We start from the raw sequence: 14804 nt of genomic DNA, 5'->3' as shown, positions 1-14804 counted from the left end.
ATATTAAGCTCTTGCATTCACATGTACTCAATCCCATTTAACTCTACCTACAAAGCCTCATCTACACTCAACTCCTTCATGACTTCCAGTCACAGAAATCATTGTTTCTATGCTGACCATTAAAATACATTCCCAATTTCTTTCTCTGAATCCATTCTCTCATATTCTAGTCTGGTTATTTTTACAAAGTACATTAAAATATGATTTCTTTCTTGAACACATTTTAAATGAAAAGATACCATTTATTAAGGGATATGTGCAGAAAATAAAATTCATTGTGCTCTAAAATTATACAAGGTATACAAATCATTTTCTAAAAATCAATATTGTAATAGCTGTGATGTTTCAATGATAAGATATGGGTAATTCTTCCTTCCCCTCTCTTTCTCAAGTGATGCGGATACACTCAGCTTATCACAGAACCCCAAGGCCTCTAACTCATCATCTGATTCTGCTTCCCAGTCATTGTCCTTAGACTTAAGAACCTTTGTCATCCCTGTTCGGCTTGGAGGCTGCACTGTCCAGCTCAGAGACCTTTAAGGCAACAAATATCAAATTATTCACTTTTAGCAGCTTGAATTGTTTATTTTTCAGACTCAAGTGGGGTATCTGCACTGATCTGACCCTAAAAACTTATGAAAGTAACACATCACATTCCTTATTCTTTTTGCAAATTTAACAAAAAATCAAAACATCTCTCCTATTCAACTCCAAAATTGGATGCGGCTGTTATATATTGATATTTCTTGACTTTTTCCACATCTCATCTTAAGTATATTTCCTCAGGTAAACCGTCCAAGGGAAAATAATAAAAATAAAAAATAAATTAGACTTCCTTCATAAAATATTTTCTTGACTGTCCCTCCCAAAAAAGCAAGTCACACCTTAAAATTCCATTGGCACATGTTGATACTTCTTTTATGGTAACAACTATACCTTTTTAGAGTCCAGTATTTATTGTTTTATCCAAACCACACTCATCTAATCAATGCACAAGTTATAAAAGTAAATGAACTGTAAGTATGCTATTTCTTTTTTGTATTCTGAACAGTGACAATCACAGTACATTCATTATTCCTAGTTCAGTAAATTTCTGTTGCTGTTAAGTTGCGTACACAGAGACTGCATCTCTATGGCAACTGCCCTGGGCTTGCAGTTTGCCTTCTTGTGCCTCCGTGTTCCCTGTTAGCCTGAACAATTGACATGTGACTCACTTCTTACCAGCTTTTATCACTTGTAGCTGGTTTATGCTGGGTCAGAATACAGGATTTGGAAAAGAGAAGAAGCTAAGGTTTTTATTCTACCCATATTTATTTCTCCAGGGATAACAAATGGATCCAGAGAATAAGTAACATAGTTTTAAGTGTGCTATAACATACGAAAATAAAATCTATATTTCTTGTGTATAAGAACCTGGCATTATTTTATTTTTATAAACATCGCCCATAGAAACTAGCAGATTCTCGCTACCCAATGAAAATATAACAATTATTTGACTCTTCTAAAAACTCTGGCATCATTTTTAAAATATCGTTAGGTTATTTCGAAATATCATGTACGCATTTATACCTTTTCTTTATTCATAGCTGCTAACTGAGAAGTTTAAGACCATGGTTATTTAATCCAATATTTAATTGAGTTAAGCTTATATTGAAATATTTCTAAGCCAATCAGGCTGAAATTTTTATAATTCACTGCTGCGGACCAAGTGGATGCTCCAGTCCACAGTTAAGTGACACTGCGAAGGGCAGGAGCAAAGGATGCTCAGACTGAGGAAGTCATGAATGCCTGAGCTAAGTCCTTGAATGAAGTGAAGCCAGTTTGCAACCGACATACTTGAGACCCAGATGTAGAGAGTAAGGCGTGGCCAGAGCTGGAGTGGTTCTTGCCTGCATTTAAACTCTGCTCCAGCCTGACAAGAAAAACAAAACAAAACAAAAAGCCATTTTTGGGTTTCTGTCTTTGCCTCTGAGTCCTAATGTGACTTTTCCCCCAAGGTTGTTAATTAAAAAAATAAAATTTTAAATAAATAGTTTAAAAATATTCACTGCAAGAAAATGCTAGTAATTTTCTTTTTCCCATTTTGTTCTTTTACATAATAACATCTCTTCCTAGAGGTCACATTTCATTCTTATTAGAGAAAATTTGCATACTGACCTATTTTAACCCTTTTCTATTTATTAGTGAGCAGCTGGTATGCAAAATCTGGATAAATGATAGAAAACCAGCCCTCTTTCAGATCATTACAAATGCTAAAAAGTTGATGTGAATATTTAAAGATCATTTAATTGTATTGTGTTAGAGTTATCTCTAACTTAAAATTTTTTCCACATTATTCCGTATGTACCTGTACACAAAACACCAAGTAATTCACATAATGTACCTTAAAAGTCATTGTTTATGTATTGAGCTTTGGTCAACTTTTAATGTCTTTTAATTGCCTATATAATTGTCAAAAGACTAAAATCTAATCAGTCCACTAATAAAATATGTGGGTGGATATTTTTCTCAGGATCCAGCTTGTGGATATTTAGCTATTTACCTCAAATTTCCTAAATTCCAGAAGCACTCGTGGTTTGGGGAAGGAGATTTAGGAATCAGAGAGTTAGAGGCACATTTGGGAGTCACTGCTGGCCCTTCTTTCCGTAGTCAGCCTTTGCCAGCCTGCTGACCACAGCCTGGCATGGTATCCATTTCCTCCCCACCTTCCTCCGTCAGAGATGTTCCCCTGTGTGTCCTGAAGTTTTTGTTCATAGTGACACTAGATGCTGAGTTCATAGAGTAAGATATCCTGTGACTCAAAAATCTTTAAATATAAAATTTCCTCTTTGGGAAATCTGTAAAATAGACTGTAGATGTGTCCTTTCTTTACTCTCTAGGAGAAGATTTGGAAGATGTATCAGCTTCAAAGAAAGCTAAAGGTGAGCTCATGATCTTCACTGTATTTATGAATTTTCTGTTAAGGCTACCTGTAATGTTTTGTCTGTTTTATTAAACTATTCTTGATTTAATCCTCAGCTTTTCCTAAGTAATGTTTAGATGGTAACCTTATTTTTAAACAAATAGCTTTTTTACATTATTTGGAAAATATATATACATATGCATATCTGTACATAGGTGGACACTTGTTTATCTGAAAGTAATTATTAGATGTATTTCTTGTCCAATCTGCTTATAAGAACAATATTTCAAAATTATCAATTAACCAAGATTTGTGGGGATATTATTTGACAGGAAGAGGACCACATAAGTGTTCAAAGATTAAGTTGACGTATTTTTTTTAAAGATTTTATTTATTGAGAGAGAGTGCGCACATGCATGACCAGGGTGGGGGGGGTGCAAAGAGGGGGGAGAAGCAGATTCTCCTCGGAGCAGGGACCGCCCCCCCCCATGCAGGGCTGGATCCCAGGACCCTGAGATCATGACCTGAGCCAAAGGCAGACACTTAACTGACTGAGCCACCCAGGCACCCGACGTATTTTTATTAAGAAAATTTGAAATAATTTGCCTATACTAGCTACAATGACATAGAGGAAAGAAGGGAGGGAGGGAGAGAGGAAGCAAAGACAAACCTCAGAAAAATGTACCACAACCAGATGAATAATCTTGAGCAAGTCTTTTCAGGACCAAATTTCTTTATCTGTATTGTAAAGGTTTCAACTAATTTGATGTGTGTGTGTGTGTGTGTGTTTTCCCTGAAGGGTTTCCTGGCTCTCTAGTTTGGCTTGTTATGTAATAAATATTTTCTATTCTACTTTCCTGTACATAATAGAGTTCACCTAAGAGTTGTTCTTGCCATGAAAATATAAGTAGTATAGCAGTGCCCAGAATTAATTAACAGTGTAGAAAATAGTGCTTTGAGGAAAGACATAAGGGAATGGACACCTGAGTTTTATTAAATAATTTACACTTGTCCTAAGATATGTTTTTGAATACTGAATTTTTAGATTTTTTTACAACTTGAATTATTAAAAACAACAACTCTTAATATGTTTTCGACTTCTAGACCATTGCTGAGATTCTCAAACTATTTTATATATAAATCTTCTGACAATCTTCTTAGAATGGAATAAATCTGGGTTGGAGCCTAAAAATTACCTTTATATCAACCTCCAAGTAATAGTGAAACTCTTGGTATGTGGATCACACTTTGAGAAGAAAGGTCCTTGAACACGTTTAGAACTTGATGAAATCTAAAACCTAACTTTCAATGAAACACACACACTCACATCTTCCTAACATTTCAGGGTTTTGCAAAAAACCACCCACCCAAAGCCCAAATATGGACACCAGTAAAGAACTTCTAACTTAGAAAAAGGGGTCCAAATAGATAGCTTCAATTTATCCAGCACTAGATAAATACATGGTGTGTATCACTACAGCAGAGAAGTCCTTGAGCCAGATGAGAAAAGGAAGGATACAGGACACAGGTCTATTGATATTCTTTCTTGGCAAGAGTGATCACTAAAAACTTAAGTTCCTCAAAAATTTGGAATGATTTTGACTGAACTATTCATCAGTTAGCCAGCTCACTCTTACCATATTATAACTCTGAACATCAATGACCTCTTCTAAGAAAGAAATGTGTGTCAACTAGCTCTCCTCCACTAACATCCAACACATCAGGACCAGTTTTCTTATTTGAACAATTGCCGGTCAAACACCACATTTCTTCCACAGTCTCCTCTTCTGCCCCTGGTTCTTACCTATAAAACATTATAGTGAGAGATTGAGCAGAATCTAAATAAGAACCTAGTGTATATTATAAGGAGGGCATTAACTCCTGTTTCTTTCATATCATGGATCTGTTTAGACATTGTCAGGTCCCTACGTATTTGTGTGATAGCTGGGAATGTACACATTATTTACTTTCATATTTTTGTATCCACTAGAAGAAGCTGAAGATGTGTCTTCCACAAAGAGGCAAAAAAGTAAGTTTATAATTACATTAAAACTATGGAATCATTCTCTATTAGAGGTAGTAGCTATAAATTGACACTTTAAGACTCTTAAGAAGACCAGTATTAGAAGAAAAATATGTTTAGCACAGACATGAAGAATAACATTAAAGTAGGTCATTTATATTTCGAAAAGAATTTCATCCCTCTTTGTGTCATGCAGGAGGCACATGTTTGGAAGAATTACAAAGTACGGACTGAAGTGACAGTTTTGCAAAACGTTTTACACATCTGTGATCCTGAGCACTCTTAACTGAACTTGTGCTTAAATGTGTGTTACTGTCTGCTTTGTAATAAGACAGCTGAAGTGATATGCTAAACTTTTTTATATCAAAAAGAAAGAAAATGTAGAAATAGGACTCAGCAATTCAATTGCATAGAAACTCACTTCTAAGATTGAAAGTCCTTTTTGGTTTTTCCAGATATATGGCAGGCTCTTAATATTCAATCTTTGGGATTATTGATTTTAGAATGCAATCAACATTCATGTGCAGTTACAAAATTCAATATCCAAGATTCTCATTATTCTGGTACTTCCGAATTAGACATTTTTCTTCAAATGGTAAAGTGATACATTTTGCATTCACATTTGCATTAAAGTCATTGCTGGACAGACTAAAGGAAGCAATGTTTGAAATAGGTATGACGGAAGTTTGTTTCACATAATGATTTTGTTTTTTTATTATTTTTTAATTTTTTTTTACATTTTATTTACTTTTTTGAGAAAGAGAGAACGCAAGGGGTGGGGGGAAAGGCAGAGGGAGAGGGAGAAACAGGCTCCCCGCTGAGCAGGGAGTCCTACACGGGCTGGATCCCAGGACCCTGAGATCATGACCTGAGCCAAAGGCAGACACTTACCCGACTGAGCCACCCAGGCGCCCCCTCACATAATGATTTTAAAGTAAAGAATAGACATTTATCTGAGGAAATGACATCAATAATGTTCTCTGGATTCTAAATGTTTCTTTAATGTATTTCTGCAGGAAATTACTAACATGCCTCCTACTCTGCGTTAATACTTGATTCATTGAACAAATATTAAGTGACTACTGTGTTCCAAGGTCTGCTTTAATGCTGGGGCCATTGCAACAGGCAAGAGAGAGATAGTCGATCCCAGGGTCCTGGGATCGAGCCCCGCATCGGGCTCCCTGCTCCGCGGGAAGCCTGCTTCTCCCTCTCCCACTCCCCCTGCTTGTGTTCCCTCTCTCACTGTCTCTCTCTGTCAAATAAATAAATAAAATCTTAAAAAAAAAAAAAGAGAGAGAGAGAGATAGTCATTATAACTCCTCATACCAATGTCTTGTGAGAAATATGGGGAAATAAGCAGTCTTAACAACACTTTCCAATATTATTGAAAAATCTATAAATAAATCAATTCAATATTTTTAGTAAAAAAGTTATCAAATATTTAAGTTCAATTGGGAGATTTACTGTAGAAAAACAATATTTCCTATTTTCACCCTACTCTAAAGTAGTTCTATAGTCTGATATTCCTGAGTCTTCTATATAAGCTCTAAGATTTGCAACTATATGATATTTTCATTAACAGCCTATCAACATCAATTAAGTAGACGGGTCAGAACTGTGCCCCTGTCTGCTAGGTTCAGCTGGAAGTCAGCCTCTCTCGGCTGGACTCTTCTGCTCTTAGCACTGGTGCTGCCATTCCTCTTGTTGCAGCCCAGCTTTGTTGCCATCCTGTCAGTAGCCCGTCAAACCCCAAGCACTCAACCTCGGGGGTGGGGGCAGGTTGTGTTACTGCTTCTCTCTGAAGCTAGAACTAAACAATAATAGTAATAGTAATAATAAGATAATTCTGGATGAGATGAAGTAGAGAGGAAAGAACTAAATTCAAGATTTCTCCAAACTACTTTCATCACTGAAAACGAGTGATTCAAGTCAGCTGACACCCAAGGAGATGAAATCAAAATAATCCCTTGTTGCTTCCTTCAGCTGCTTTCTACCCAAGCCTTGCTTTATTCTACTTCATAAGGCTTTAGGCTCATATGGATTTGGCCAGCTTCACCATATTCCACGTAGCAGTCGCTTCAACAGTCATTCTCTTTCCTGGCCATCGGCAAAAAGTGTTTCTTAATTAACAGAAGCAAATAGATAAAATGGAAAACACTGAAGAGTCGGTAGGTGCCCATGATTGTTCGGAGAAGCTAAAGTCACCATCTCTTAACAAAGCTGCTACCTGGGAGCACGGGGAACATTGGCAGCTCAAGCTCACACCCACCGCACTACACTGCCTTGCTTGTCTTTAACACCTTTTCTGTGTTGCTTTCTGCTCTGATAGCAGAGCTGCTACCTGAAAGTGTAATGAAATGTAACTCTGCGTCTCAGGAGAGAACTTGCCTCCAGGGTAAGGGCAAGTGGAAAACCTAGGAACCACAAGACTCTAGGAACCACAAGACTCTCTGTGGTTTTATTAAAACACTGAAAGAAAAAAAAGTTACTTTGCGTATCGATAAGCTCATGCTTTAAAATCTGTTACTATCTAACAGTTTTTCTGAGTGCAGTGCACATCAATAGCTTCCTATACTGTAAGTACTTTGACTTTCTATGCCAGATCATTTTCATGATCATTTATGAAGGGCTTATTATGTGCCAGGAAAGATTCCAAGTGCTTCACATATATTTACTGATTTAATTTCCACAACATTTCTAGGAAGCTTTTGCTGTTGTTTTGATTTTACACGTGAGGAATCCAAGACACAATGAGGTTTATTGACTTTCTAGTTATTGTCAAGGCTATGTAACTGTCCACCTACATTGTACTATCTGTCTGTGTTTCACCTTTGTTCCTGCTTGTATTCTGCTTGTTTTAACAAGTTTTCATGCTCTGTTCCATAGGCCCCATCAGTTTCTTCCAATGTGTCTACTTGGATGGATACAATGGCTATGGATTTCAGTTTCCTGTCACTCCTGCACACCGTCCTGGAGAGAGCACTGACCAGTCAAGTTCTCCAGGACAGAAGCAACAAGGACAATAGACACACACGCAGGGCCCTTACAAGTGCTTTAAGACTTTGCAAATAGGATCTTCTGCTTGTCTGTAGGGCATAGGCAACTGAAATCATGAATCTGGGGAATTTCTCTGCAAATGTTTTACTCTTCTGCCTGGTCTAGAGAGAAAGTGTGGGCAAGGGGATTGAATGATAAGCAAACATGTTGAAAGATCTGGCACTCAAGACTCTGTTATTTGTGTTTGTTGCTAGGCGTGGGTGCTTATATTTTTCTATTTCTACTCACTGTAGGATTGCTCAGAGGTTAATTTAGTTTACTTAATAATGATCTTTTAAACATAATTGACACAATTACAAAATGGAATTCCGATTTCAGTTAGGTATATTTCTAAATGACAACACAGACTATGCTTTCAGTTTAAAGAGTACAGGAGCTTATACAAAAGCTACTCTTTATCATGTAGATCTCTAAACGCAATCTGCCCACTAAGTCGATGTTTAATAGTTTAATTTTATTTATGTCTCTTTCTATTTCAGTTGTGGTAATGATCTAAGAATGGGTAATAGTTGCACCAAAGAGTGCTGTAAGTTCCTTGTGATGCTCTTTTAGATAGAATTCAAAATATCTCTGAACTTTGGACATGATAAGATGGAGTAGAAATGTCTGATAAATCTTATCTCTAAGATTTGTATTGAATTACAATTAGGACATTCACTCCAGTGGAAATATACCATCCAATTAGGCAGGTCTGGTGAATCATTTGTTTAAAATAAAAGCAAATGAGATGTAGTATTTTCAGATTTCTCCAGACTATGCTCTCATGAAAATGTCACCTGGGTGAAATTTTACTAAATTTTCACTAAATTCGGGTGACAGATGCAAAAGTATCTAATTTCACTTTAATAGGATCCTTCTGTGCAGTTAAATAGGTTTTCTTTCTAAAAAAAAAATACATATATATATAAATAAATATATAAGTGAATGTCCTCAAAATTAAAGAAATATGTTTTAACAAATACATATATATATAAATATATAAATGAATGTCATCAAAATTAAAGAAATGCATTTTAACCATAAGTGCTTCATGAGATGTTTTACTTGTTTTTTAGGTAAGTGGTTATCAGTGCCAATGAAATGAATGACAATCTTTAACTTACTTGATGATGCATCACTGGGAATGACTATTCTGGTTTTGTCATCTTTTTGTCTACTAGTGATATGTACTGGTGATATGAACACTTATGTTCTTTACCACATTTTTCTATCAATGTTAAAAGTTATGCCAATGTGACTTTTAACATGTTTACAGTTGCAACTCAACCTATGACAAATTAACTCAGGAAATAAGTTATCTTTTCTGGAATTGTAATTACCCTCTGGTGGGGTAGCCAGAGCCAATACTAGCCAAGTGATTTATTTTCAAGGACTGCAACTATCTAAATTCTTTAAGTCCAATTTAGAACACTGTTTTACTAAAATATCATTTGGCTAGGGCATCAGTAACACATTCAGTATCAATAATGGATTTTCAGTGACTTTGGTGAAAAGAGTTAGTCTCAGGCACATGCTATTGTCTGCTAACTCACACCACAAAAGCCAACGTTATAATGAACCAAGATTAATGACACTCTTTTGGGGGGACCTGGAGTATGTAACTTCAGGACTGACCAGATGGTATCATCTTGCAAAGCCCCTTCATGTAGCAATGGAAACTTGTGGGTAGGACAGTGGATAAAGTTTATTGCTCAACTGCTCCTACAGCTTGTCCAATTTAATGAAGAAGGGCAAATATGACAGTTATTTAGATCTCATAGAATGATTTATCCATTCTTTCATTCAATGGATATTTATTGAATACTTACTTTTTCTAGGGCACCACGTTAGGCGTTGGACTGTGTAAGAAAAATATCAGAAATAAATTCTATTCTCAGTGCTGTCCTGACACAATGTGTGCCCTTAGAAAATTTCCTAAATGTACTATGCTTGTTTCCCTATGTGTGAAATAGGGATCAAGACAAACAACCTGATACCTCACAGATGTATTGTGGACAATGACAATATATCTTAATACAAAAATGATGTCAAAATAAATTTCCAAAATAATACTTTTGGATGTGGCACTAATTTTTCCTCTGAGTGCTTGTCTACATTGTATCATTGTTTCTTTTGCTGTCATTATAAAAACTACTTCATAAAAAGTAAAAAATGACAATTTATTGAACTGGAATTTAAACAAACCAATTAAGATGTAAACAACATTAATAATGATTGTTAAGGTTTATCTGCTTAAAGTTACAATGATGATAGCACTTGAAAAACATGAATTAACTCTCATCTGTTTGAATGATTCCATCAAATAAAGTATTTCTAGTCCTTGCAAGTTTGTGCTTTACATTTTAAAGAGAAAAGATAAATGGTTGGTTTAAAAGTTTTTGTCTTTAATCGGACACTCACAATTCATGTCATATTGATCATAAATTTGTAAGCATTTAAAAATTGTTTTAGTCCTCCATTTTGTCCAATTAGTATGAGCTACCCATCCCAACCATCTGCTCTTCCTCAAACTTCACTTTCTCTTAATAGATGATGGCCTATAGAAAAATAATAACTACCTAAAGTTTTTATTTATGTTCAGTTTCCATAAAGTCTGATAAATCTTCATTCAAAAGGGACAGGTCTTTTTCAGAATAATTTCCATGGAAAGCCCCTGTATATTGATTCATTCTGGTATATCCCTGTAAAAACTCCTCATAGAAATTTTTGGAAACTGAAACTATATTTCCTTGAGTTATTTTACTGGAAGAAGGCAAGGAGAATAATGAATGTTATTGCTGACAGAAAACTCAGGGACCATCCAGCTCACCTGGTACATCGAGAAAATAAACCTAATCCCTAGAGAAATGCATAAATTTGCTCAAAGTCACTGACTGCTTCAAAGCCTCTTCTAGAACCTTGGTCTGCTAGCTCCTAAATGCCCTTAACTACATCCTCAGTGTGTTATTACAAAACTTAGTTTATCCAGCATCTCAAAATCCAGTTTTTGAATTATAATCAGAGTCAGATATGTAACCCTAAGTGGAAAGACTTGCTTTTTCCTATATAAGAGCTGAAAAGGACCGTAAGAGTGATTCACATTCCCTCACTGATACAAGGAATTCTTAATCACAGGAAACAAACTGAGGGTTGCTGGAATGGGTGGTGGGGTGGGAGGGATGGGGTGACTGGGTGATAGACACTGGGGAGGGTATGTACTCTGGTAAGCGCTGTGAATTGTGCAAGACTGTTAAATCTCAGATCTGTACCTCTGAAACAAATAATGCAATATATGTTAAGGAAACAAAAAAAGAAGAAGGTAGCAGGAGGGGAAGAATGAAGCGGGGGAAATTGGAGGGGTAGACGAACCATGAGAGACAATGGACTCTGAAAAACAAACTGAGGGTTCTAGAGGGGTGGGGGGTGGGAGGATGGGTTAGCCTGGTATGGGTATTGAGGAGGGCACGTTCTGCATGGAGCACTGGGTGTTATGCACAAACAATGAATCATGGAACACTACATCTAAAACTAATGATGTAATGTATGGGGATTAACATAAGAATAAAAAAAAAAGAGTGATTCACATTCACTTGCTTTAGAGATACAGAAAAGGGATCTCAGAGAGGCTAGGTGACATGCCAGAGTCACACTGCTAGTAGTAGAAAAACTAAGCCCCAAACTCAAGTGTTCTGTTTGCTCATCCACTGCATGACTCCATGTGATGTCTCCACCATTATAAGCTTCCCTCTGTAATTTGCAAATTCATTAAAGCATGGGAACTCAGCATAGCTTTCCAGAAACTGGCCTCCTGACAACATTGTTCCACTCCTTTCAGGCTTATATTACTTCTACCCTGTACCTTTCCCCCTTGTTAATCCTGAATGCCCATAAAATATTTAGACATTCCTATAGATGTTTTCTCTTGTGTACAAAAATAAATAGCTTCATTTACCCATATTATTTAACTGCAAAAATGTTTTAAGTCACTGTAAGACCCCAAATATTTACCCCAAATAAAAAGAAAACAAAAAACAACTCTCTTTAAATTTAGCATGACTCATCCAAAGATGTGAGTTAAAATAAAAACACATGCTTTCCAAAACACATTTACACTCTAAAAGAAAGCTCAGAATAAATAATGAAGTGAATTAGTGCTTATTAATATTTAAGCCATACAAATTTCAGTAAGAAGTGCACGTTAACAAATAGTAATAGCAGAGAAGAAAATTCTTGGTTTCTTACACAGTCACGTTCAGCTCCTGGTCACATGCACCTTGCAAGATTATCAATTCCCATGTCCATGCTCTGTGGTAAACTTTCAGCAAGAACTAACTGCTTTCATCAAGTCAGTAGTGCTATTTTACTTTTTTCCCCTACCACATCCAAATTGCCCTTAAAACATTTAATAGGAGTCTAATTCATGCCTCCGAGCAGAGTTGCCAGGCCAGATGTGTTTTCAGAATAAAAGTGCTGAGGCAGAGTTCAGTGGACTAGTGGCCCTCAAACCTGAGGTCAGATTCTAATTCTAGGAGTGCTTCTGGTTATTTATCTTCTCTGTTCCTCAATTCTTCATCTCTAAATAAAAATAAAAGTTCATGTGGCACAAGGACATTCATCTTTGGTGAGGAAAGTTATGGGGAAGCCCCATGTAAAGGGATAGGATTGTTTTGTTTTGGTTTTTTTAAAGATTTTATTTGTTTGACAGAGAGAGACACAACGAGAGAGGGAACACAAGCAGGGGGAGTGGGAGAGGGAGAAGCAGGCTTCCCGCCGAGCAGGGAGCCCGATGCGGGGCTCGATGCGGGGCTTGATGCGGGGCTTGATGCGGGGCTCGATCCCAGGACCCTGAGATCATGACCTGAGCCAAAGGCAGATGCTTAACGACTGAGCCACCCAGGAGCCCCAAGGGATAGTATAGTTAAGACCTTTCAAATTCCCTTCCAGTTTTGTTATTAAATGGTTCAGATGGGCATAACTGAACCTGAAGACCGAGTGTTGCTAAGTGGCATAAGCCAAAGCAGCAAATCAAAGACCCGCATGAACCAACCACAAAAATGGAAACATTGCCACTGGCAAAAATAATTTTGTTTTAGAAAAATTCCACTTCTTTGCATCATTTTTGTGGAGTTGCTATAAATCAATGACAGCAAAATATCCTTCAAATGACTGAATCAGAGCACAGAGCACTTGTAAGATGTCTATGGAAAAGTGGTACTCTGAATAGAAATCTGAGATGGAATTCTAAGTGACTCATGAACCCCACCGGAAACGTGGCCATGGCATTGAACATTCATTAGAAGGTATGAAGGTGTTTCAGCAATGTCAGTTAGGCAGTATCAAAATAAATACTAAGTGTTGTATCTCAAAACATTTAGTGTATGTTTTTGCTTAGGGAAGAAGCATCTCTCTCTCTCATGTTCAGAACTCAATGACAAATTTGTATATATTTAATGCCATTAGGGACAGTGTTGGGATGATCTGAATGGAAGGGTGCATTCATTACAAAGAAGGCAATATTTTACAGAAAAGAAAAGACAACTCTGAATTTGAGCAATTTTGAGGAACAAATGTAGCAAATAAATAATTCAACTGTTTTCATCTTTGGAACATGTATGTATGAAAAAATATTTTTTAAAATGGGAATATATTAACCTTGCTCAAAGTCAAAATGGTGTTAAAGGTACACATGGAAAGTGTCATCTCATCCCATCTTTGTTGCCTCAGTTCCCCATCCACTTCTCTACTTCCTACAACTAATCACATTTATAGATTCTTATGTATCCATCCTATGCAAATTAAAATGAAAACAAATATGTATATTCTTGTTTTGTTACTTTCCTACACAAACACAGCCTATCATAAACATCATCTTGTACCTTCCTTTCTTCACTTAACAATGTATCCTGGGTTATTTCTTTATTCAAGGACATACACAGCTTCCCTATTAATAAACATAGATAGACATATATCTCATGGACACATATCAAGTGGAGAGCTAGATGCATCTATGAAACCATCACCTAGGTCAAGATATAGAACATTAACAGCACTTCAGAAGTCTCATTATGTCTTACCCAGTCAATATCTCTTGGGTAACCACTACTCTGACTTCTATTACCAAATAATTGTTTTGACTGTTTTGACCTTCATATGAATGAAATAATAAATTACATATTTTTGTGTCCAATATCTATTTTGTATAATTAAGGCTATGTATTTTTTACAGTGTTAATGTATGTGCATAGTAAATATTTATATATTCTCTTGGGGTAGATATTTGGACTATCTCCAGTTTTTTTCTTTAAAAAGCACTATTATAAACATTCTTGTTCATTTTTTATACTGCATATATGTGTGGTTGGGAAGGTAAAGACCTTATATCTCAGAGGTGAATTACTGGCTTATAGATTATGCAAATATTCATCTTCCATGGATAATTCTAAACAATTTTCTAACTGCTTGGAACAATTTGCACTCCAACAACAGTACAGGATACCCAAATTCTTCCTAACATTTGCTATTGTCAGATTTATTCATTTTAACTTCTAGTGGGTATATAGTCATACATCATTATTCTTATTCCTCATGATGTGACTTGTCAAATCCCCCATAAGGTACAAAGCAGAAGTGAATATGGAGCTGTTCCCATTGTATTTCCCTTTCTCTAGGATTTTGACCTCTTGCTTTTTGATTTCTTTAGTTCGTTTTTTCAACTAGCCTTTATGGTTGTTGTCAGAAAGAGGATTAATTTGATAAAATTACTATAACATGGTTAGAAGTGAATTTCCCGCATATTTTCTTTATAATTGTATAGTATTTCAATCTGTGGATATACCATCCTTT

The 14804-nt window shown here is 36.2% G+C and overlaps 1 protein-coding gene across 1 annotated transcript in view; it reads left to right on the top strand.

The window, feature by feature from the left end:
- TRDN (triadin) overlaps positions 1–10308 on the top strand; it is a 386087-nt gene extending 375779 nt beyond the window's left edge. The window contains exons 38-40 of the mRNA XM_034990493.1: positions 2880–2921; positions 4893–4931; positions 7812–10308. Coding sequence (XP_034846384.1) covers positions 2880–2921; positions 4893–4931; positions 7812–7951 — 221 coding nt within the window. The 3' untranslated portion in view covers positions 7952–10308. The remainder of the gene's footprint in view (positions 1–2879; positions 2922–4892; positions 4932–7811) is intronic.
- Positions 10309–14804: the final 4496 nt, after the last annotated feature.

Source organism: Mirounga leonina, unplaced genomic scaffold (genome assembly GCF_011800145.1).
Source record: "Mirounga leonina isolate KUSES-001 unplaced genomic scaffold, KU_Mleo_1.0 Mir_53, whole genome shotgun sequence".
In the NCBI taxonomy this organism is placed as follows: Eukaryota; Metazoa; Chordata; class Mammalia; order Carnivora; family Phocidae; genus Mirounga; species Mirounga leonina.
This window is presented reverse-complemented; position numbering and strand designations above follow the sequence as displayed.